The 26,994-nt window shown below is 36.8% G+C and overlaps 1 protein-coding gene across 1 annotated transcript in view; it reads left to right on the top strand.

The window, feature by feature from the left end:
* The window catches only part of LOC124721945 (pyruvate dehydrogenase (acetyl-transferring) kinase, mitochondrial), a 377,601-nt gene extending 354,477 nt beyond the window's left edge, over positions 1-23,124 (top strand). Inside the window, exons 5-8 of the mRNA XM_047247108.1 lie at positions 1,785-1,960; positions 8,867-8,981; positions 13,385-13,494; positions 20,573-23,124. Of these exons, the coding sequence (XP_047103064.1) occupies positions 1,785-1,960; positions 8,867-8,981; positions 13,385-13,494; positions 20,573-20,713 (542 nt within the window). The 3' untranslated portion in view covers positions 20,714-23,124. The remainder of the gene's footprint in view (positions 1-1,784; positions 1,961-8,866; positions 8,982-13,384; positions 13,495-20,572) is intronic.
* Positions 23,125-26,994: the final 3,870 nt, after the last annotated feature.

Genomic DNA, 26,994 nt, shown 5'->3' with positions numbered 1-26,994 from the left:
CACACACACACACACACACACACACCACACGAATTGGATTTCGCGCGCCCGCGCGCGTGCGTGCGCGCGTGCGTGCGCGCGTGCGTGCGCGCGTGCGTGTGCGCGCGTGCGTGTGCGCGCGTGTGCGTGTGGCTACTGGTTTTAGTTGCGGCCATCCTCAAACAGATGAACTTTATTTGTTGCCATTAAATGTAATACTTTGTTCCCTGATTGGCCTTCCAAACTACCTGTTCCAGGTGGTTCCCAGAGAAAGTGTTTAGCATTGTTTCTCAGGATGTCTTGTCATGTTCACCACTTACAAAACTACAACTATCTCAATCAAATATTGGGTTATTAAAGTCTCCTCCATTCATGATACGAAGGGCATTCAATAAGTAATGCAACAATTTTTTCTGAAAGCAGATTAGTTTTATTCAGGATTCCAATACACCATATTATTCCCCACTCTTTTCGCTACAAAATCTATTTTTCAGCATAATCTCTGTTCAGTGCGATGGACTTACATCACCGTACTGGAAAGGCCTACGCCTGCATGGTACTACTTTACTGGTCACCATTGGGAGCCAACGTATTGCTGCATCAATAACCTCATCATCATCCACATACATGCATGCAGTTCTGTACAGATGGTCCTTTGTTGCTCTTTATGATCTTCTGTTAGGCAGTGAAGAACCCTGTGGGCACACTCCTATGAGTACACCAAATGATGGATGAGTGTGTCAGCACTACCAACAGAGATGTCACATTGCGCAGTGAGGTGGTTGATTGTGATCTGTTAATCAGCTTGAATAAGAGTGGCCACTCATTCCAACATGCAGGAGTCACAGCTGTGCGTGCCTGGCTGGCACACGGCAGATCGGACTGGTTTGCACGACCTTGTTGTGATGATGACGGGTGCCTTGCCCAATGACTCATTATGCTTTTGTTCATTGCCAGGTCCCCATAGACATTCTGCAAACCCCTAAAAGTATCTGAAATGCTATGATTTTCTGCTAGAAGAAACTCAATGACAGCTCTCTGCTTGGAACACACCTCCATTACAGGCACCATTTTGAAGGCTACATATAGTACCACCACCTGTCAGAACTTCATGATACTGTAGGGGCTGAAATGGGAATATTCTATGTTCTCTCATAACAAAGTCCTCTTTTTTTTCTCCAACTGAAATTGACCAAAACAGAAGTGTCACATTACTTATTGAATGCTTGTCATATTATTGGGAAACATACATACTAGCAAGCTTAACTTTCCTCTTAGGTTTTTGGCTACTTTTGGCATGAGTCTGTTGGTTAATAAAAAATCTAATTATGTGTTTATGCCCACCCTTCACTCTGAGACTTACCAAAAAAATCTCACATGTAGCTTCTCTTTCTATTTAGTGGATCTGAGTTTCTTGTCTACTGTTCATTACTCCACCTCCATTTGACATTAGCCTATCTATTTAACACACACTTATATTTGTCACAAAAATCTCATTGAAATTGTTTCTGAGATTTAACCAACTTTCTGTATGTACTATTATGTGAGCTCCACTGTGTTTTGGAAGTGCTTCAAACTCCAGCACTTTGTTGCGAGTTCTTTGGCTGCTAATCACTCGCGTTTTATTAGTCTCATCTGTGAGGGTGTCAGTTTGGAACTTAAATTAATACTTTGAGGTCTCTTAAGCTATCAGACCCTTGTATACACTCCACACCAAGTCAACTACCTGAGTACTAGTTCCTAAGGCATGTTTTGAATATTGTTACAGATCATTAATACTTTGTATTTGTTTATATATTTCACAGCTCTTGAGATGAATGCTCCCATAAGAATCATCTATGTCCCATCACATCTTTTCCACATGCTGTTTGAGCTCTTCAAGAATTCAATGAGAGCAATCATGGAATTCCATGGAAATAGTGAAAACTATCCACCCATAGAGGTCAACATTGTGCTTGGGAGAGAAGATGTGTGTGTGAAGGTAATATATTCATCGTTGTGTAAAAGGAGAACTACAAGTGTTGGAAATGAATTTTCTTTAAATTTCTTGTAGTTGATTTTAATGTTTCTTTTTTCATAGACTATGACATTTATTTTACTGCTACAATATCGGTTACTATTCATCATCAGTTCTTTTTTTATTGCTTTAATCAATATATGTAGAGATACATAATTATATAAATAGAGACAGACAGACAATAGTTTTTGATCCAGATATGAAATAAGTAACTTTTGTGAAAAGTTGATGTGTATCTGTGCTTTTATGGACAAGGTGAGAGATATAAATGACTGAAGAGATGAGTGTTTTGGCTATTTAGAATAGTGTATTTTCTGACATAAATCTTTTTCAAAAATTAGACATACTGTAACTCCAGACAGGATGATGGAAAAATGCTACAGGATATAATCCGATATATTGACTCTGTCTCTTACCATTTATCTCCTGTTTTTCCTCTGCTGACTGTAGAGACTGAACTGTGTGTAAGTTTGGAGGTGTCAGATGTAACTGAAAAACTGGAGCATAAGTAAGCAATTAGGGTGAAGCTTCAATTTTGTAAATGCATACATACCAAGTAACAGTATTGTGTATACAGTTTTATACTGTTCTGTTTTGGAAGCAAAGTTAAAGATGTGTAGGTACACTGTGTATTTTATAATGATGCTAAAAATGTTATTAAATCTGATGACTAGATTTAAAAAGGAAAATAATGTTCTTGTGAAGTTGGCTTGCTTAGACATTAATGGTATTTTATAGTGTAGTTAATGGCTTGTACTCAGTTGTCATTGATAGGGGGTGGCACATTCTAACTGTCACAAAAGTGACTAAGAATTTACAATTCTTTGTAGGTCTCACATTGGTGGTGTTCTTGTGGATCAGCCAATATGTGGAACTGCAGTATGTGACCCTCACTTCAGCTATCCACCCTATAGAGAAAAAACTTAAAAGGTGAGGGAGCAGAGGCAAACATGATTTATTAGTTAGGATCTGCAGTGCAATAAGATGGTTTGCTGATGAGTCTGTTGTCTACAGGAAAATATAGTCACTAAATGATCATAAGGGAATGCAGGAAGATTTTGACAAAATTTTGGTCAGTGTGATGAATGGCAGTGTGGATAGATGCAAAACAATGTATATAACAAAACAAAAGGACCTGATAGTATCAAATTGGAAGATTAATGGTGAAAATCTTGAGCTTGTCACATTGTGTAATACTGGATAAGATATGGAAGGGAATGAACACGTAAAATTAGTATTGGGGAAAGTGAATGGGAGATCTGGATTTATTGGAAAGATTCAGGACAGTGCAGTGCATCTGTATAGAAAGTAGCATTAGAAGATGGTAGTGCAACCAAATTTACAATACTGTTCCAGCATTTGGCATCCACATGACAATAGACATCAAAAAAGTTCAGAAATGAACCAATAGGATCATAAGAGGATGGTATAATTCATATAAAAGTTAAGATAAATGCTTGAGGAATTAAATGGGAATCCTTGAATGAAAGATGGTGTAATTCTTGTGAAACTCTATTGCGAAAATTTTGAGAGCTGATGTCTGATCTCACATTCCTTGGCAATATGTTTTGTGCAACTATTCACAAAATGAAAGTAACATGTCTAATTTCTCCCCATTGGTGTACATGTCTGCATGCAAGGAATGTTTAAGCAGAAATTACCTGCCAATAGTTGATACTGTTCCTATTATTTCTGCAGTGCAGTTAAGACTTGATACAATGACATAGCCTGGCACAAGCATGTTCACAATGCAATAGCCAATTCCAGCTGACTTGTCTTTCTATTTTACAATATTTCTGAGAGTCTTTTGCAATGAACTTTAGCCTCAACATTAACAAGCATTATATCACAGTACTTACCTTTTCAAGCACTTTTGGAAGCTGTTAAAAAAATGTATCATTCTATTTAAAAAATCAGACTCAGTTCAATATCTCAATACAACAATAAAGGCTCTTTGTCATATACCAAAGTACATGCCCCTTAGTGTATTATCATTTACTCAAAATCTTGTTTTGATATCTGAAACCATTCACAAAATAAAAGGGGTGATATGTCTTACATGACTGACCCAGTATATTCAATTTTTGACAAAATAATTTAATTGGATAGGTAAAAAATCTACTCACCAAGTGGTGGCAGAACACATACACAAAAGATGGTTGTAATTAGGCAAGCTTTCAGAGCCAGTAGCTCCTTCTTCAGGTAGAGGGATTCAAGGGGAAGGAAGAGGGGTGAAGGAAAAGAACCGGACTGGTCTAGGAAATTGGGTAGACTGTGGGTCAGGGGGACTTACCACACGGGATGAGGAGGAAAGACTGGTTGTTGGGGAGTGCATTGAATGAGATTTTAAAATGTGAGAGCTTAAAGGTGGAATACAGAGATTACTGCTCAAACATCATTCATGAGTTAATAAGAGTGAAAAGCTAAGTGCATTATACATAACAGAGGTGGGAGGGGGCGGCAAAAATTACATGGGCAAGTCAATGAAAGATGTAGAAAACTAAAATGGAGTGAAGAAAAGAGGAGTTACTGTGAATAAATGCTGAGACAGAAGAAATTAACGTAAATTAAGGCCAGGTGGGTGGCGAGAACCAAGGACATGTTGTAGCAATTGGTTCCTACCTGTGGAGTTTTGAGAAACTAATGTCTGGGTGAAGTATCCAGATGGCATGTGTGGTGAAACAGGTGCCAAGGTTACGATTGTCATGTTGTAGCACATTCTCTGCAACAGTATATTGCGTGTTGCCAGTGTATATCCTCTGCCTATGCCCATTCATCCTAATTGATAATTTCATGGTAGTGATGCTGACGTAAAAGGCTGAACAGTGTTTACATAACAGCTGGTGTATGACGTGTGTTGTTTCACATGTGACTCCCCCTTTGGTAGTATATGTTTTGCCAGTCACAGGGGCGTGTATGAAATGATGTGTGGCTGTGGCAGAGTGTATGTAGGCAAAATGGAAAGGATTGTTAAAGAATGTATTAAGGAACACTAATGCCACATGTGGCTGAAAAAAAGTATGAAATTGGCAGTAGTGGACACTGATTTCATTAAGGTACATGTACTGGCTCAGAAAACCAACATTTATAGAAGAAAAGTCCAAGAAGTGATTGAAATGTCTAAGAACGCATGTAACTTCAATAGACAGGGTGCCTATAGGTTTCTGGTATCATGGCTCCCTGCCATCAAGGAAGTGAATGTGCTGCCCCAGCGTCCGAGCAGTACAAACAGCACCCTGGAAGCCACCTCTAAAGGCAATAATATTCCCCCTCTCCTGTTCTGCCTGTTTCCCTTCTAGCCAATGATGTGGGCCCACCAATAGCAGGAGGAGGAATTTTAATCAATAAATCTTCTCCAGCATAAGTACAGGAAAAATCCATGTCTAATCATTGACTTTGGCCAGGAAAAATCCATTTCTAATCATTGATTTTGGCCCATCAATGGTAGCCACAGGGAGTTTAGCCAATAGCCCCCTTCTGACATGCACACAGAAAAACTTATCTTACTATCCAGTGACAATGGCCCACCGATAGTAGACCAAGATTTTTACCCAGTAATACCACTCCTACAGCACAAGTACAGGAAAACTCCCCTTTATAAGAGAAAGCAATACTGGTCTCTTGACAGTGTTGACTCTACAGTGGACACTACAAAATCCAGAAGAAGATGCCAGCAGAGAGTTTGAAAGATCAGTTCTTTGAAGAAATATGATGCAGCCTAACATATAGATTATTTTGATTTCATTTCCTTATTTCTTACTTAATATGTGGTAGTTGTAAGTATTTGTTATGTGCATACTGCAGCCATCAAAAATTATTACAGGAAACATAAAACTATCTGTATTGTAAAATATGAGTGTATGATTATGCACATGTGAAAAGCCAGGCCCGACAAAAAGATGAAACATATAGGTTTGAGGTTTTAAAAAAGTCTTTGAGTAGATGACAATTTCCATCATTTTACCCTCTTCCATACTGCAAAATCCCTCGACTTAGACAAGCAGATGATGTCAGCTGATGTTGCTTCCTCCTGCTCACTAATGTACTGCAAGACTGCCTCAGTCATCTTGAACCCTTCTGGATGTGGAATGAGATTTCTCCTCCCCTTTGGTTGCTCCCCCCTGCATCACCATTTCCACAATGTCATTGCCAGTTATTTACTTATCTTCATCATTTGTAACGCATTCCCTGACATCCTCAGCTTCGATGTCCTCACAGCCCAATACATTTTTGAGCAACAAAACAGTATCATTGTTTACATAGTTTACTTCTGAGTCACACATGCATTTGAAGTTAAAATGTCCACTTTCATGGCCTAAAAGAATTTTCCTAGACCTTACAAGTGATATCTTCAGAATCTCTTCCCATGATGTGGCTAGCCATCTTATGACATCTAGCAAGTAAGTCCTCTTCAGAATAGTTCTACAGCCTTCCTGTATTCAGCCATATATATTGCTAATATCAATGAACTGAGGAGATGGTGGTGATATATCTTCTTTAGCATTTAAAGGATGCCCTTCTCCATCAGCTGACAAAGAGCACCTACATTTGGTAGTAAAAGTAAAGCTTTGATAACTCCATCTGTGACTACATCACTGCCAGGATGCAAAGGTGCATTACGAAGAAGCAGCAAAGCTTTCATCGGTGAACTGTTGTCTTTCAGATGTTTCTCTACAGCTGGCGAAAACTCGTTTTGGCACCAGGTTTTAAAGGTTTCTGAATTCATCCATGCTTTCTTTTGATGAGCTGATATTTGAGACTTTTGAAAGCTCTAGTTTTCTGTGATTTTCCTATTAATGGAAGGCTAAGCTTGTGGTTGCCAGTTGTTTCACTGCAAGCCAGTATAGTAATTCATTCCTTACTTTTCTTTTATCTGGGTGCCGCAGCTTCCTTTTTTGAAGAAAATGTTTTTGTACACATCATCTTGTAATTTAAACCACTCTCATTGCAGCTGTACATCTATCCACCAGAAATTCCCTCCTTGTCAATTAAATATGGAGTGTCTTTAAATAATGGCACAGCTTCCTTGTCAGCAGATCAAGCCTCTCCATTAATGGTAATCTGGCAGATACCAAATTGTTTTTACCACTGATCCAGCCATTAATCACTCGCTGAATATTCTCATTCTATTTGCTTCTGAAATTGCAACACTTTTTCCTGCAGTTTATTTTTCCTTTTCCTTAAATTTTTATGCCACAAAAATGAAGCTTCCTCAACTTCTTTGTGCTTATCTTTCAGCATTGTCTTCCTTACTTTTATTCCATTTCCACTAGCTTGGGGAGCACACCAGTTTTCAATTTCTGTACAGTTTTTCTTCCAGTATCCAATTGCACTTTTCCTATCCGACTCCAAAGCAATAGTTTTGGCTGATAACCCAGAATCGACTTGCAGTAAAGGCATGTAGTTTCAAATACATAGTCACTCCAAGTTCTTTTCATTTATCACCATTTTCAAACAGTTAAATTGAAACATAAATGACCACACAAAACCACAGTTTAACAATGCATGCATGGACATCTGATATGCAGCTGGAGAAACCATAAGGTACATACAATAAATTAATCCTCATTTTATCACAGAGAAGTATTATGATATTAATTAGGTAGACTGCATTAAGCAGGCTGATAGAATGGATGCCAGACAGTCATGAGCTGGGTAGTTGAGGGCCGACTGTACATTGTGCGAATATATAGTCCCGTCAGGAAACAAAATAAAATCAGGGTGTGATTTAGTGGAGCAGAAGACTGGTGGAACCAGAAAAGAGGATTAGTTGCTAGCTTTAAAAGTGAAAATGTGTATGGCATCTTTAGTAAATATTTTGTGTCCATTAGTTACAACATAAGCTTCAGTAAACAATTCTCTTGATTATCTGCAAATAGCCTTTTATAAACAACAACCACTTTACAAAAATAAATAATAAAATCTTTAAAATCATAATGATAAAGTATCAACATAATCAATAAGAGAATCTTCTTGTGAGTTTATTAACATCTCAGACTTTTAGCATAATGAGTAATTTATCCCTGGAACCATTCAAGATCAGCTGAAAGATCCTGACGTCAATCTCTGTACAATGAAGTCAGTTAAAAAAAATTACCATCAAACTTTCACCAAATTTCACTTTTAGCAACATTCTCTAGAACTACATTTTTTTCAAATATACAACAAAGCAGATTCTTTTTCATCTAACTAGAAACAACATATTGTCCAACCTGTAGAGTGGGTTTTTGAATCTTTTCTGATACTGAAAATGTGCTCTGAATGCCAAATACTATTTTGTCAGATGGTTAGGTGTTGATCACTGTATTTTAAGATTATCTGGTCATAATCATCATATACTGCTTAGAAAGGCAGAAATGTAACTGTGGCCGGTTATCTATCACTGTTGGATCATTTGACGTGTGTACAGAATGAAAAGCCACCAATATTGGCATGTAGATGAATTGCTGAAAAAAAATAAGAAAAAAAGAAATGAAAAGAATTAACCATATCTATATGAAGGCGTAAGCTGAATATACGTTCATGTAGGCATCAGGCTTGTTTACCAGATATTATAACTGAGCTGTCAATTCAATTCATCACTTAATATTGGAAGTAGGTTTATTATTGAAGCACAATTAAAAATACAGATACAGGTTAACTGTCTCCTGAAAGATGAACATTTCTGTTTCTCCCCAACACAGAATTATTTAGAGTTGTACAACTACTTTGTTGAGAAGAATGTCACAAATTATTCCAGAACTATTGAATATGGTATTACGAATACTGACAAAAGATCAGAAACATCCCCTCAAAAGTGAAGAAAAAAAACTATGTTCTACTAGGGTTTCAATTTGTGATTTTTGTTCCATGTCTTTAATTCTGTTTCAGGTTTCAGACAAAGGTGGTGGAATTCCCCGAAGTGCAACTGATCAGTTGTTTCATTACATGTACTCCACAGCTCCACAGCCACCCAAATCTGATGCTCACACTGTACCCCTTGCAGGTAAAGTACAATTTGTGCAAGGAAGGGAAAATATTAAATTTTGTTGTATTCCATTTGCACATCCCTGTTTATGTTTCAGAGTATAATTATTCAAACTTCTGTGTTAAAACAAATCATCTAATGTGGACATCAGTCCATCAAAATCAGATGTATGTTTTGTAAAATAGTGAGTACTGATACAGTATTATTTAAAAAGAAAAATGCAGTGTCCAGAATTTTGTTTCCCACTTGTCTTCACTATATAGTGCTATGTTGTACAATGATGATTCAAAACATTATGGCAGCTGCCCACCGGAAGATTTAATGATGCTCGGTAGTGTTACAGGCACATGAAGCAATAAGGAAGGTATATAAGCAGAGCACAGATGAGTTGGGAATCATTGTAGTGATGATACAGGCTACAGATGGAGAAATCCATGGACATTAGTGACTTTGACAAGGGACGGAGATTGTTATATCCTGGCCCCTGTGAGTGAGCATCGTGCAAACAGCAAAACTGGTTGGCTGTTCTCATGTTACTGTCATGAGCATTTGGTAAAGTGTTTGAATAATGGTGAAAGCATGAGCAGGTGACATGATGTTGGGACATCCAAGCCTCATCACAGAACATGGAGATCGTAGGCTTGCCCTCTCCATAAAGCAGGGTTGGTGGCACTCTGTAGCAGGTCTGATGACAGAGTACAGTGCTGGTTCAGACAAAAGTGTTTCAATACACACCATTCAGTGCACATTTTCGAACTTCAGGATCTGCAGCAGATGACACCTACATGCACCCATGTTGACTCAATGAAATCATCAGTTAAGATTGCAGTGGGCACGGGCTCATCGAGATTGGACTGTAGGTGAAAACATGTTGCCTGGTCACATGAATCACTTTTCTTGTTATGCCAGGTTACAACTGTGCCAAGATATGTCATCATCCAAATGAACAACTGCTGGAAATATGATATGTGATAGTAATCAAAGGCATGATGACAGCTTTGGGCTATGTGAGCATTATTGCAAAACATCTACCTCCCTCAATGCTTGATGTTTCCCCAATGGAGATAGCATCTTCCAGCAGGATAACTGTCCATCTCACTAGACCAAAATCACACTGCAATGATTTGAGGAGCATGATAGTGAAGTATCATTAATGCCTTGGCTACCAAATTTGTCTGATCTGAACCTGATGGAACACATCTGGGACACTATCAGGAGCCAGGTCCATGCCCACAAACCACTGGCCCTTAATTTACAGAAACTGTGTGACTTGTGCATAGGCATCTTGTGTCATGTAACTATGGAAGCCTATCAAGCACGTAAAATCCACATCATGCAGAATCGCTTCTGTATTGCATTCCAAATGTGGACCAGTGCATTATTAACCAATAGTCAACAATGGCCTGATTCATCAGTGCATAGTGTTGATATTGTAAATGGTACTTTTTAATAAAACTTGTGTGTATTGTAATTTGTAAGATAAAAAAGGGCATTTTATAGATAAAGTGATTACTATGTAGGTAAAAACAGGTGTGAAGTAACTGAGAATATCATCCTTCTGAATTTTTTCATACAGAGTACATAGGCAGTTCAAGAGGAAAGAAAAGTAAGTCATTTGCTGGAACAGGTAGAGTTTCATGCTGAAAGGGAGACTGAAGGATGTAGCAAAGTAGAGCTTGACATGAAGCAGTGAGACTGGAATTGGAGGAAACATTTATTGTAGGTGAATGACTTTTATTTCACTCAAGTGACAGTTAGTGAAGTGGCTCTGCCTACAGTAGTGCTGTTCTTTCAAGGGTGGTGCTGTTTCAAGCTCCTTAATTTGCTGCTCTGTCACTTTCCACACTCTCAGAAGAGTATGTATGAGGCAAAAATACTTTTAAAATTATCAAGTCACAGAACTGATTTACTTCAGGTAATATGTACCATATGTAAGTAATGTATGGTAATAAACTGCATGTTTTGCAATAGTATGGACACTTTGAAGGTTTGCACTGCAAGGCTCCCAGTGGACAAATCACAAACATTATTCTGTGCATCTTTAGATCTGCTGGTAGTTGCTGTTGTTTTCAGTGTGAGCACTGGTTTTGTGCAGCTCTCCTTGCTGTCTATTCTGTGTAAACCTCTTCATCTCTGCATAACTACAGCAACCTACATCCATTAGAACTTGCTTCCTGTAGTCAAACAATGGCCTCCTGGTACAATTTTTACCACTCAAATTCCTACCATTCCCTAATTCATTATTTTTGATGCCCAAGATGTATTGTATTCACTAACCTCTTCTTTTACTCAAGTTGTGTCATAAATTTATTTTATCCTCAATTCAGTTCAGTGCTTCTTCATTAATTGCCTGATCTACCTACCTAATCTTCATCATTCATCTATAATACCACATTTCAGAAGCTTGTATTCTCTTATTTCATTAACTGTTTATCATACACATTTCATTACCATCACTTTAGAAATGTCTCCTAAACTCATAAGTTTATATTTGATGTTAACAAATTTCTATTTTTCAGAAGCCCTTTTCTTTCCATTGTCGGCATGCATTCTATATCCTCTTCACTACCTGGGCCATCATTTTTTCCTTTGCTGTCCAAGTAACAAAACTTGGCTATGTTTAGTATCTCATTTAGTAATCTAATTATATCAGCATCACCTGATTTAATTTGACTGCATTCCATTACCCTTGTCATACTTTTGATGTTGTTAATTTTATAACCTCTTTTCAACACATTGTCCATATGCATTATAGCCAAGGGCTTAAGCAGTTTCAAACAGTATTGCTATAGCATTTAATTTGTTGGTCTTGGGGGTGTTACAATGAAATCAAGAAAGAATATGATCAATCTGCTGTACAATTTTTTCAGACCGTGTTTAATCAGCAGACATTTTCTAGGGGAGTAGTTTCATCATCATATTGAAGATGCATCCTACTGAGATTAACAGTTTTCATTAGTCCTACTACTGTAGGAGGACTGAAGTGTGACATACAGATAGATAGAGAATCCTGTGGTCCTCTCTGAACCTGCAGTTCACACCTTTCTGTAAGACCACACTTTAATGCAGAATCTGTGTCCATTTTGGATACCATACTTCTTGCTGGAGGAGCAAATTAATTCTTTCTCTCTCATGATGCAAATAAATGCTCAAAAATTCTGAAGTGATCTATCTTATTATGAGAATTGCATTATTTTGCAGCTTGTGAAATCTAGGTGTATTGCCAGTACATTGCAACGAAGTCACTTAAAAAGAAGGGAGTGTAGGAAGATGAGGATGTGTTTTCACCACTATAAGATACTGAATTCATGAAATGCAGTAACTGGGGATTTACATGCTGAACAGTGTCAATCTTAAGTCACAGAAGAGCATAATAATGTCTATAAAAATGAACTTTCTTTGACTGCAGAGCTGCTGTAAGTGAGAGACTGTTAATGTGTTTAACTACTTCAAATTGCTTGCAGAAAAAAATAAAAAAAAGTGAGTGATTTTGAAGTGTTGTGGGATGCACTGAATGCAGTGGAAATTAATCATATACAAAAGTATATAGCTTGGGGGCTATTGTAAATTGTTCCAAGTGAGCATTGTGCATATCCTCTGTAGACAGTTCAGTGGTAGCTGCATAAGTATGTAAAATGATGTTTCTTCCAAATGAGCGTGAAGCTTGACTAGGATGCTGGTTAAAATGTTAAAAAGAAATAAAGAAACTGAGATGAGTGACAAGACAGATATGTAGGTACTTTAGAACACGACTGGTCTCTGAAAAGTTCGATGGACAGATTAAATGATAACATAATGTATGTGTAATGCATACAGTGGAGCACCAAGTTCAGTGAAATGGACATGTTCAGATGAGACTTGGAACCTGATACCCCAGCTAATGAATTGTGCTCTGAAGAAGAAGCAGCACTCGGATTCTCTATTATAGTGGGAGTTAATTCTTTCCCATTTCTACATGAGTTATTTTGGTGTATCTAATACTAAATATGTGCTTACTGTTAACAATCAATCAGCCAAATTGAACCATGAGCCATCTACTGAATGAGAGGTTTGTATTTATGATAAGTTAAAAATATGAAATGACATAACTACCTGTTCAGTAAAAATTGAAATAATATGAGCATATGAATGGCCATTTTGAGACCGTTCTGCACAGATATTTTCGCCGCCAACTGGATAATAAATGAGAGGCTATGTAGTTTCTACAAGCTGGATAGTGCTTCAAAGTAAATTTTAAGTGACAGGTCCTTTGTAAGCTTATCTTCTGTATTAATGTAATTTTCACAGTAAGTTCATGCCAATGACCAATCAGCGTAGATGCTGTAATATCAAAATTTATGTGAAGTAGCAATTTATTGAGCAATTTAAATTTTCTGTCACTCTCTACCATCAAAATTGAGTCATAATTGAACTTTTTCTAGGTTACGGTTATGGTCTCCCAATTTCTCGTCTGTATGCGAGGTATTTCCATGGGGATTTGATGCTGCTTTCCTGTGATGGATATGGAACAGACACTATAATTTACATGAAGGTTTGATATATATTATTCTGTGGGTTTTCTTTTTAAGTTTATGGTCAATTTGAAAGAAAAAAGTAATTTCTATGCACAGATATTGAATTATGTAAAATTCTAACCATAACACACAAAATCATGGAAAGATGTTTGCTGTAGTCTCTCACAAATCATGAATAGTAAGAAATGAGAGGGTCTAGGATGAGAGACTGATGGAAACAAGCAAAGGTCTCTGTACAGCTGAAGCCAGATCTCGATGATAGAGTGCTCACTTGTGCAGTCCAACAACCTAACTAATGCAGATAACAAGTTTATAAAGAGTTTCTTTTAAAGTTGATTTCCATTTATATAGCAGTGATTTGTACCATAAGCCTCAACATCAAATCTCGCTGCTTTTCTACAATTAGCAATAGATCACAACTGTCTTTCACATTAAGTTTCCTTTCTCTACAAGAACACTGAATACTTGATAAAGAACCTCAATGACTAGTGTAAACAATGCATGTATGTATTCCACATAGTCTTTCCACGTCTTATCTTCTGTACTTTTTTGGAGTCTTGATAGATTTCACATATTATTCTCTTCAACTGTTATTTCATTCTTTCACTTTTGAAAATCTTCTGCACTCAAATGTGGAAATTATGGGAAGTTTACAGTCAGAATACCATGCAGATTCATAGATAGAATGAAAATGCTAACTGTAAGTACTTAAAGCTCTTAACCCATTCCCCTCTTCCTCACTACCAAAATAAAGTCATATTCTTATTTCTCCCAACATGTGGTTCATTATTAGCTAGGTATTGATCCTCCCCTCTAATCTTTGTTAGTGATAGTTGATGGAAAATGTTCCATTGAAAGTAGGTAACCAAACTGATATCTTTGTCTGGAAATCAATTGAATGAATGAACTGAATGAAGGTTGGTTCTTGGTAAATAACCTTTCATCCAATTTTGTGAAAATTTGTAGTATATTCAGCTGCATTCAACAACAAAAGTCACATCAGTGGATGCCTCGGGAGTCGTACAGGCTTAAAGTGAAAGCACTACTGTAGTGTTGTTATTTACAATTTAAAAAAGAAACTGTTTGTTTTTTGTTTAGATAACATTTAAATTTATATATTTATGACAGGTAAAATGTAAGAATATATTACTACCTTGTAAAGTACTTATGGAAAGGAGTCCAGTGACAACAATGAATACAAAGATGTCAGATTCATTTTATCTTGGGTGCAAGTACAACAGTTCTATGGATCAAAAGGACCTTCTTGCTTTTAACAGAAATGGGAGAAACCAGTGTAAAAGTTATTAAAATTTCTGGACTTCTGTAGCTGATTGCTGTTGTAGTAGCAGCTAGTAGAAGAGTGGAGAAACAAGTATGTTGATAGGTGGCAGAGGCAATTCCACAAAAAGAAAAAAAATCACTGTTTTAATATCTTTGTCTAATAAAACTGTTTATTCTTCATTTTAAATGGCATCTAAGCTCACCTACAGGTGTAAGTTGAAACATTCCTGGTTCTTTTGTTGCTAAATTCAGTGTTCACTAAACACACTTAAATTCATAAGTCTTGAGAAAACTTTGACAGTTCTAATAATAGATTTATTTATAAACAAACCTATTGTTTCTACAGTCGCAGGCTTTCAAAAACCATTTATAATGGATCAAATCAGATTTCTTCAAATCTGTAATTTTTTGCTCATTTCTGAATATTATTGGACAGGAGTTTCATTAATTTCATGATCTGTCATGATCATCATAATATCTGAAATTATACTGAAAATTATGGCCCAAATTGCAATATATTGTCAGGCTGTAATTGGTTTCATATTACATAACCATACAACCTAGAATGAATATATAAATGTCAACATATGAAGCATGTGCACGAATAATGCTGTATGGCACATTTTGCAGTTGTTGGGAAATTGACAAAAACTGTTAGTTCCAGAGAATTAATATGATATAATTATGTAATAGCAGATATGTATTGTTTGTGCATACAGACTGTGGAAAATACAAATGTCTGGTTTTTAAAATTGCACTAAGCACAGATTTTTCGAAAATAAGTAAGTTTTAAAATGGAATAACGCTGTATGGCAATGGATATACAGTGTTATTCCAGATCAGCCAGTGCTCTGCTGTAATTATAAGGTGTCTAGAATCCAAAAATAGTAAGTAAGAGATGTAAAACAAGATACTAAATAATATTTATTGTAAACTGAATTGCTTGATCTTAAAATAAAACATTAGTTTATCAAGTTTCGGCTCAAATCTAGTACATTATAGTCAGTTGTCACACTGCAGGTTTTCATAAAACTGCCTGTATTTTGGTTCCATATATTTCGTCATGTCCAATAGATCCCTTTTCTTCTCCTTATGAACTTTCAGTGTCCCGTTATAGAGCAACCGGAATTCAGAAGGCAATGGACAATTTTTTATTTGATGTTCACAACCATGCTTTACAATACAGTGTGTTTCCCATGGGCGAAGCACATTGTGGGTACGGCACATGCTTAAACCTCGAGGATCGTCACTACACAGCTTCAACCAAAGTACATCGGTAATTTTCAAAGCAGCCGGGATCCTATGTCCTTGAAGTCTTCCACAATCATCTCGTGAATGGTCAGTTTTGAAGGATTGACAAAGGCCTCAGCAATGACGTGCTTCCATTCTGAAGGAACCATAACTTTTGACTCTTTCTTTTCTCGATGACTGCAAAATCCCTGTCACAAGGTAGGAAACTGTGACTCGAACATAAAAGTTCTGATGTATTTCTGTAAAATACTTGCAGCTGATCAGATAGAAATAAAGCGCTAAAACTCTCCGGTTGTTGTTCTGTCTGACACAGCGGTCAGACCAAACAATCAGTTTTCATTCCATACCTTTTCAAGCGTATCATAGTTGTGTGTAACAAATTTAAGCAGACAGGAAACTATTTCGGCTGAACCTCTCCTTGCGGTGGATTCATCCCACAAATTTACGGTGGTTTCCAGTACCAACGTCATGAATCGTGAAATTATACGATGACAGCTGTCTCTGGTAGAATACCATGGAATGAATCAATGTAGGACAAAGTAAAACCTGTTGTAGGTCGACACATATAACATGTATATTGTTATTCCTCTTAGCCATTTCCATATCGGTTTTTAGGACTTTGTATGCTTGGTCTACCCTTGAATGATGCAACTGACTCTCAATTTTGATCTTGTGCAGTTCTATATCATCTGAAGCTGCAATCATTTTCTTGAACAACGAATTGCACAGTCTGCAAGTATCTGATCTAGGTGTTCCAAAATGCAGAATAAAATCTGTTTGAAACATACTTTGATAGTATGACCTGCTTATTGACTTATCAGGAAACTTTTCGGTAAACAACCGATACATTCTACAGAGGTTGAGATCGGGGTGCTGACATTCTTTTGAGGATTTATTCCTGCTGTAATGGCTCATCTGCTTTGGGTAACTCGATATGTGTTGCCAAATAAGAGCCCCGTCGTCATTTGATATGGCATGTGGCCTATTGCAATGTTTTCCTCTACCGTCTTTAGGAGTGGTTATTTCACCTTTTACTTTACATTGCAGAGCCTGCATTCATCACTGGGTGATGGAGAATATGTCAAGCAATGTTTTTTGACACACTTCTTTTGAGTAAACTTTGTATTTGAAAGAAGCTTCTTTCCGTGAAGTATCGTCTGTCTTACCTCTCTTGCGCCTGGCTGGCACGCCTATTTCCATGGATTTTATTAAGTATATGGACTGCTCATCATATGCTAAGGCATGATATTCTTCGTACAGGTTTATGTCCTCGCATCCTTCTTTTGAGCACTCTTCTGCATTGCATACACGATCCTGGATCACAAAAACAATCACTATTACTACCTAATATTTAACTAGATTATCAAATTTCACATTCTCTTTTAATAATATAGCCTTACTCAGACTGAGTATTCTATTTTTTCACCAATGATAGCTACAGAACTGTAGTTAATTTCATTCACGTTACATACTTTTACTGTAATGTTTTCAGAAGATACACATAACATGTCATTAGAGCCATGTACTCTACAGGACACATCGCCGCTTTACAGGACACATATGCTTCTCTAAAGACATACACCTTTTTACAAAACCCGTACAGCATTATTCCACTCACCTGTGTTGGAGGCTGTTTCGCAGGAACTACCTTTCCTTTTCATGATTTATGCTCCAGTCCAGCCTCACGAAGCCTTTTCCTCTTAATATCCTGCCAATGTTAATTTTCCTTTTCCATGCATTATTTGCACGTTTCAAACCACTTGCTGTAAGTGTCACCTTGCTGCACTCCGCCATTCTTGTAACATACAGCATGGTTCGCGCAGAGGCACGAAAACTGTGCACGGCTCGTCGCTGTTAAGTGCTTCCCTCGGATGGTGACTCTGTCAATTATAACAGCAGGCGATGCAGACTGACATGTACAGCATTATTCCACGCAATTCTACGAAATGTCAAAATGTGCCATACAGCATTATTCGTGCGCGCGTTTCATATAATGATATCCCACCACAATTATAAAGAATGAGAATAATATTTGAACATTGTTTCAAATATCGGCCCTCACATATTTCACACATAGCACTGTTAAGGTGTTTTAATGAAAGTGATAGGCATGATGGAATATAAGGATTGTACTGTTCTTCTGCTGCTCTGTGTGTTTTGGGAGGACCCAGGTGGCAGGCATATGTTACCCTTTGAAATGCTAGCAGGAGGGAAGGGTAACAGTACACCCTAATAGTCACAGGTTTGGTGAGCTTAATAGCTATGAACAGTAATGCAAATGAAAGGAAAATGAATGAGTGCTATCTTGTTTGTGTGACTATAATGGATTGTGCAGCTTAGTCCTTGGTGTTGGGTCAGTACTAGACAACTAAAATAGTGGTGGACTTGTTTTCATTAATGGTTTGATGCTGCTTGCAGCAAGCTAGATTAGTAGCATATTCACCATTTGGCTTGGCTTCAGTTGTCCAGGAATTGCAAATGCAATGGAGAGAAATGGATACATGGTCAGTATGGCTGGCATGCTGAGTGACAAAGTGTAATGCTTTTGAATGAGGCTTATGTTAGCTTCTTCTATGGTGAAACCCAAGTACTATCTAGTTAGAAAGTCTCTTGCGATGGCTTGAAATCTGCTGGAGACATTTTTAATGAGGTGTCTGAATGCCTGCTGAGATACAACAGCCTACTAATCCTTCCGCAAGAGCCAAAACCAAGAAAGCTAGCGATTTTGGAATCTGGGGTCTGGAATGAAGTTGTCATTCCAACTTGTGCCAAACATGTCTCCTTGCATTCAGGTCAGGTCTTGGGGGCTATCCAGTCTGTTTGAGGAATGTTATTGTGCAGAAACCATTGTTTCACAGATGCTGCTTTATGACAGGGTGTGTTGTCATGCTAATACAATCTATCATCATCTCCAAACTGTTCCTCTACCATAAGCATTACACAATATTGTGAGATGTGTTCATATTCTTCTGCATTTACTGCTTCCTTAAATGCAATAGAGAGACCATACTTTAACCACAAAAAACACCCCCACACAGTAAGACCAACTCCTTTGTACTTCACTATTGGCCCTACACACAATGGCAAGTAATGTTTTCAAGGCATTCACAAACCTAAACCCTTCCATTGGACTGCCACAGGGTATTGCAAGGTTAATCATGACACTCTCCAGTGGTGTCACTCTTTACTCCACCTAAAATGTTTCTCACCATTGATTATAGAAATTTGTGGCTTATGAGGAGCTGCTCAACCATTGTATACCATTCTTTCTTATTTCCTTCCACACAGTCATAGTGCTAGCTGCACTGCTGGTAACATTTTGGAACTCACAAGTTATTCCTTCACATTTCCTCTTCACAACCACATCACCAACACTGGACTTGAACAGCTTCAGAATGGTTTAAATGACCCTGATGGATTTATTACTCCAATGACTAGTCTATATTCGAAGTCACAGAGCTCTCTTAATTGACCCATTCTTCTGTCACTGCTTCTCTATGGACCACACAATACTACTCCCCACCTCTTTTTATACTGGCAGATTTGCCTCTCGTTAACACCTAGAGCGCAATTCTACATTTTGTAGGGGTTTCCAGTTACTTTTGACCAGATAGTGTAGTTTGATATTCTAATAGGCCTTAAATCTCATTTCAGGCTGTCTGAGCATGTAATATGAAATGGTCATTTTGCTTTCCTTGTGGCACAGAACTTCTACAAAACTACAGCATTCAGAGTAAAACTCCAGTTGCTTTTAAAATGATTTTTTGAGCTTTCACTACTAATTTCAGTTGGTATGCTAATCGCCATTGGGTAGTTGTGATGGGGACCTGACTATTAAAAAATGGTTAGATGCTTTGTATGCTTTTGTTACATACACATGAACTGCTTTGAATTTTTTTATTGTTTTACATGATTTTAACTGAGTGTAGTACTTGCCACACTAAGGATACTAATTTAAATTAATAGCAAATCATCAATAAATGATTTTAAAAGGAACTTCAGCTGTGTTCTTTATACTTCCTTAAAAATAATTGAAACCTGTCATTGTCTTGCAATATGGTCTGTAATTATGTATAGAATTTTGTTTATTAATAAATCAGCTGTTGTTTCTTTACCTGAGAGGTATGACACTTAAAATCATTATAATAATAATATTATTATATTACTAAATATTTCAATTGCAAATTATACATTTTCTTCATCACAGTAAGTGAAGTTTGCTTTACTTTAAATTTTTATTTTTTCCCAATCTTTTTTTTCCCCCATCAAACATGTTTATTCTCCACGCCTTTCTAGAATTTCAATTTATTACATACATATTGAGTTAGGATCATTCTCCTTTTAACAGACCTGATGGAAAGGGAGACTAATGTGCACATGTGTAATATATTGGAATTCAGCAGCTACATGTGATTTGTGACAAGGAAATAAATTGTGCTCTTTTTTCATGTAAGCTGTTTATTGATTTTACAGTCACTTATACTTTTAGGGAAAACACAGATAAGTTTACTCTTGTTTATATGACTGCCATAACTAAAAATAATAAAGAAAACTTCTTTTTAGGCACTCTCCAATGAGGCAAATGAATTGCTTCCAATTTTCAACAAGACATCAACAAAATATTATCGCACATCGATCCCTACGGGAGATTGGAGCAACTGTTCCAACATTCGGCATTTGACGATGAATCGATTACGAAGCTAGCCAATGCTGCATGGTTGATTTCATTTGAACTACTCCTGTCTAAGCTTTTAAAATTAAAAATGGAAGTGGATCCATTTCTGGATGAAGACTTCTTGAATTTCTAGAAGAGACAGATCTTCCATTATGGGTGAAATTCCAAGAAAAGACTTTATCCTCAACTGTTTATTTGTCATCATTTATTGGGAATAACAATATTGTTTATAATTGTGTGTATATTTGCAGGTGATAAGCAGACATAAAGAACCTTTTTTTTGTATAGAGGCAATGGAGAGCAAGAGAATAAGACTGCAGATAGAAATAATCAACTGAAGTTTATTTGAAACAGGGGTAAATATTGTATTTTCAGCACAGAGCTGCACACGTGTAACTGGTAGTTTTGCCAGTCTTTTAAGTTTATTGTGTACAGTATGATTGTAGTATGTTTTAAGGACTTCTTTAGTCTATCAGTAACTAGATCAATGTGTGTGCAATATACATCTAACATTAAATGTAAATGTTATAGATTATGTTCAGATTTTATGCTTAACAGGCATATTTCTTTGGGTAAAACTACACAGAAAGATGTTAGTAATCAAGCTCCTTATGGGTGATAAATGAAAAGCTGAGAGCTTTCTTCACCTTTTACTGTTGTTCTTGTGCCTGTTGTTTGTGCTGTGACTGCAGTTGTTATTTTATGGTATGATGTAAGTTTTTGCATTTACCATGGCTTTCCTATCTCCCTTTTCTGTTTACCTACGCAAATTTTACAATAAGATGTCATGTCTTAGAACAGAACCTACCATTTTTAAAGTGTTTTACATGTTGGATTTCAATAATATACCTATTTACATTCCAACAGTACAAAATATGTCATTTTTAACTTACTAATTCACATAACATTATTGATTAAGGTGTGATTCTTTCTCAGGATTGTGTCTTTACATGCAGTGTACTGTTTCAATTAGATTATTGTTGTTGTATATCACATTTTAAATTGTGTTGAATATTAAGTTATTGTATACATAGACTGGATAATAAATAATTATTTTCATTAGAAGGGACAGAGAACTCAAATCATGAGATGAAATGACAGCCTATAATCATATTATGAGTAATTATTGAGAACAGCAGTTGTTGAAACTGAATTGTTCTCAATATCTCAAAATTCTTGTTTGATCCAATATTAACTGCAACAATGTTTACTCCTCCCCATCTTTCTCTGTATCTGTTTTATGTATTAGCAGTGAAGTGTAGTAGAGGACAAAATAGTCTTTTATTAAAAGTTACTCATTTCAGGGAGCAGCACTCTGTTTTGGAAGTCAGTTTCAATCATATAATAGTGCACTATGATGGTGCAGTCAACTCAATTTTTAGTTACTTCTCAACTTTAATGCTTTAGTCACTCACATGCAGAGAACATGGATTTTGTCATTTCTGTAACTCCACTTTTAATTCTTCTAACTCACTAGAGATATTTAGATAGACCGAAAGCTTATCCTTGCTCTCAGCATCAGAAACTGTCTCATGAGGAGTAGAAAATAAAACTTGTTTGAGATAAGCTTTCAGCATTAGAACTGAATTTTTGCATTGAGACTTTAAGGGGGAAAAATTGAGGGTTGAGGAAGAGAAGTGTTCCTTATTTGCCCTTTCAGTTCTGACACAAAGAGAAGAAAAAAAGGAAAACAACCATCCATTCTAGAAGCATGATGTCAATAGTTTTATACTCCATCCCATCACAGTTTCAGCTGCTGATTTCTGTTGCCTTTTTTCCCCTATTTCAGCATAAGTTTCAGTTTTCTATTTTGACTTCCTTGTTTCAGTGTCATATTCTCTGCTTTTAATTTTTCTTTGGAAACTGTATCTTAACAAAGATGTTTTTATATATGTCTCTCCTAAAAATGTAATAGACTGCTTGACTAGTTGAAGTACCTGTGTATTTTTAACATAAAAGCAATAGCTTATTGTTTTTAAGATGACCTTTCTGCTGTGAAATTAAATACAATTAAAATAGCAGGGAAATTTGTATTGTATGTTACATATTAAAACCATTTGCTGGACCAGGACTTGAAACTGTGTCCCTGTAGGCAGTATGCTATGATAAGCAGGCATGATTTTTTTTTCAATGTGGAATGACTGATGTTAGAGCTTTGTACTTTATTTTGGTCAGTCATTCCATTAAGCATTTTATTTTCTTTTGCTAATGCACATAGGTGATTCAGATTAGTTAAAAACATATCAGTGTTGATGAACTGCTGATTTCTTTTTCCTGTGAGCTTACAGACATGTTAAAATTCAGCCACATCCACTGCCATACAATTTTATATACAATGGTTTTTTGATATATTACACCTGGATGCCTGTGAGAATATAGTATTATTAACCATGAAAAATTCAGGTTTATTTATTGTCTGTTGTTAAGAAACATGTAGTATTACTTGTCATAAAGGTGTAATGGTAAGAAATGAACATGATACAGGAAATCAAGTAATGATTTCTTTAACTTTCATATTAACCAACTATCCCTCAAATTGCAACAATATTATGACTGAGTGGGAGAGAGAGAGAGAGAGAGAGAGAGAGAGATGGTATCAGAGCTACAGGGCAAATAGATCTAGCCCAAAATGGGATGAATATAAGAGATGGTGAAAGGAGACAAATAGTAGCAATAAATAATAAGACATGAGTTTCACTTTAAACAAGACCAGAGCTTATCTCAGCCTAGTCTTTGTTGAACCACATTGGACTCTTACTCTCTAATTGTCTTACTTTCATTTAAACACTAATGTATAGCATAAGGAAGGTTAGTGTGGCTTGCATAGTAGGTAGTATAAGGATCAAAAGTTAAGCAGTAAAGTAAGAGAAAAGTAAGGGACAATGGAGGTAACAAAAATCATACCAAAGGGGGGGAACACAGGGGTGGTATTTGAAATTCATAGGAGGTAACAGTTTTACATTTTCTCTTATATTTTTGTAAGCATCTAAATCTGAGTCTAACATATCGTGAGATGACAGATCAACTCCATGAATTCCCCCCTGCCCTATTATTAGTCTTCGTTCTATTCTTTGCCCTATGTTGCTGTTTTCTCGGTGGTCATTTATTCTATTTGTCTTCTCATCCATTTTAATTGTTTTGCCCATCCAATTTTCAGTGTCTTCATGCTTTTGCTATTGTCCTGTCCAGTTAAAGATGGTCTTGCCAAGCTTTACTACCATTTTCAGTGCTCTCAGTTTTTACCACTAGTTTTTGCCCTCCCTCCCCCCCCCCCCCTCCTCACTTCATACCATCTATGTTCCTTCATGCTCTTTAGATCATTTCACCAGGCCACATACTAGGATAGTTCCCTTATGTTTTAAAAAAAATCAAGTAGACTGTCGTATTTTAATTTTTAAGCCTACTTTAATTTCTCAGTTGTAGGCAAAAAGACTGTCAGCTCTGTTTAATATGTCTTATTCATTCTTCACAGCCATATGGAAACTGTGTGTAGTAATCTAACAGCTGTTTAATTATACAGTCTATGTAAGAACCTTGACAGCAATTCAACTTTTTCCCAACTACTCCCACACTAATGACCTGAGATCCCTTGTATCATGTTGCATTGTTACAGTAGATTTATAAATATCATATATTATTGTTAGGTGAATTATGCATAATCTCCAGCAGATATACTATAATGACTCCAATTTGACATCCAGCACACAGACAACTATTCGCTCACCAAAGGGTGAACAGCTGAATGCATAAATGTGATGAGCTTTGTTAGGTCATTGAACAGGCTGCCTTGATTACATTTTTCGTAATATTATTTGAATCACTTTACACAACTGTGCTTGAATACCTTAACACATTGCAGTCGGGCCACAGATACTACTGCAATCCCTCAGAAGTCGTAGACTTTTGCGCCTTTTTTACATGGCTCCTGACCAAAAGGTAATGAAGGAAAGCAAAACCTTTTAACTGAAGTGTGTGTTATCATCCTATATCTAAACATTTGTTTAAAGTTTTTTGTAAGATATCATATATTTACAGAATTATTATATTTTGAAAATTAGATGATTCAGAGGTAGAAAAAAGTTTGAAATTGCAAGAAATCAGAATTTATTATAAAATAAATGTACAAAATTATTTCATTGAATTTTTACAACTCTTTTCATTGAGTAAAATTGTCTTTGTGTGATATTGCTTGAAACAGTCAGGTAGACACAATCCTACATTACATTCTTCACACCACCATCTCGTCTCCCTTCTCACTCGTTTGCCAGTACTCCGTGCGCCCTTCTCAGAGCAAACAATGCAATATCTTGATGCATATTTCTTGCTTGTTGTCGATGGGACGTGAGTGGGGAAATGCCTTGCTGTTAGCCTGTTTGCTGCTGAACCCTGCTTTTCATTTTCGTTGAAAACTTCGCCGGATTTCTCCAGTATTTGTTTTCCCAGGTTCACCATAAAAGTAAACAAGCTGGTTCATTTGTGAGAGATAGGCCAAAGTTTCTTGTACAGAATGTAAGAATTGACCACGCACATCATAAATACATGAAAAAAATACCTTTTTCCACCATTTCATTGTTCGTCGTTGAAAATAATAGTAGGTCACCAGCTGATCTCCATGATCAACACCAGTTTTATTTTTATTATAATCAAGTATGAGATCAGGCTTCAGTTTTTCTACCATTCCAGCCTTGGATTTTGTCTTAGTAACACTACTTGTCATTCTATGTTTGGTAGAAAGGGCAAACACATCCCTAGTATCTTTCCAGTGAAGTGCTAGCGCGGAATTTTTTCTCTTGAATACGATTTCACCTCTTCTTAGTTTATTCTGTTTGAATTCCTGTGGTAGGCCTCTTCTGTTTCTCATTACTGTGCCAACAGCAGATGTGCCCTCATCAAACAACTTTTCAAATAATTTTACAGAAGTATAAAAGCAGTCCATGTACAATGTATGACCCTTACGTAGATAACTGTTGCACAAACGTAGCACCACTGAATCTGCACTGTTGTCTTTTTCACCTGCACCGGTGTACACTTCACAGTTCAAAACATATCCTGTTGCTGAATCACTTAGAATGAAAAATTTTATACCATACCTGCTCGGTTTGTTCTTGATATATACTCAAAATCGAATTCTCCCTCTGAATGGACATAAACCTTCATCAACTGTGAGATTCTCGCCAGGAGAAAAACTGTTCTTGCTTTTCAGTACAAAGTTATCAAAAAAAGGTCGGATTTTGTGTATAGGATCATGGTTTGGTTGACCCCTTTGTACATAATTGTCGTTGTTATTTACGTGAAGCATAAAGGAAATTGACCTAAATCTGTCTCTCTTCAAGATTTTTGCAGGTAAGGAGGAATCTAGCATTAGGTCATTGCTCCAATAGTCCGTAATATTTGGTTTGTGTACAAGGCACATGTGAATAATTATAGCAAAAAACTGATACATCTCATGTAGCTTCACAGCAGACCAATTGGCCCAAAGCGACCTGGAATTTGGAAATTGTTGCTGCAGCGTAGCGGTTTGTTTCTGTCTTTATATTTTTGATGGCATTTGCGTCAATAAAGACGCTCCAACAGTCAAATTCACTGCTTTTGGCGCTCAAAGGTGCCAAGACATTACTTACGCCTTCAAAGAGCGGTAATTGTTGTAGGACATCGTCATTTACCCATTCAACAACGTTGTTTTGGGACTGCTGTTGTTGTATTCTGCCTCTGCCTTTTTGAATGGGAGCTTCACACTCTTCTAATACGTCTGATGGCTCATTTTCATTTTCGGACCACTCGTTGTTACCTTCGAAATAAATGACATAAGTCAGTGAAACTGCCGAGATTATAATTGTGATTCGTAAACACAATGACTGACCATTATAATTACCATCTATTTCAGAAGAACTATTTTCAGTTTGAAATCCATCATCGTCAATTTCAGATCCAGATTCTTCCAGCAGCCTCAGAATTTCCTCTTCAGTCAAACTGTCCCCCATTTTACGACAAACGTTTGCGATAAAGACAACTACATAAGCACACTGCAAGAGTGAATGCGCGGGAATTGTTTTGGCGCCTTTTTTGAGTGACATAGCGCTTAGAGGATGCAGGAACACCATCTAGCGGTCGTCCAATGTACTACAAGACCGAAACACTCAACTCCAGATGTCACTGCACGGATATAATGCGCCGCAACCTGAAATAATAATCGAGAAGGCGGCACTCGGAGAATCTCTGAGCGCCGACTGTTACGGCAATAAATGCGCGCTCGTAGTTTCTACGGGCAACGACCGGAATGTGTTAAACAAAGATGCCACATCCTTCTCCA

Source organism: Schistocerca piceifrons, chromosome X (genome assembly GCF_021461385.2).
Source record: "Schistocerca piceifrons isolate TAMUIC-IGC-003096 chromosome X, iqSchPice1.1, whole genome shotgun sequence".
Classification (NCBI taxonomy): Eukaryota; Metazoa; Arthropoda; class Insecta; order Orthoptera; family Acrididae; genus Schistocerca; species Schistocerca piceifrons.
This window is presented reverse-complemented; position numbering and strand designations above follow the sequence as displayed.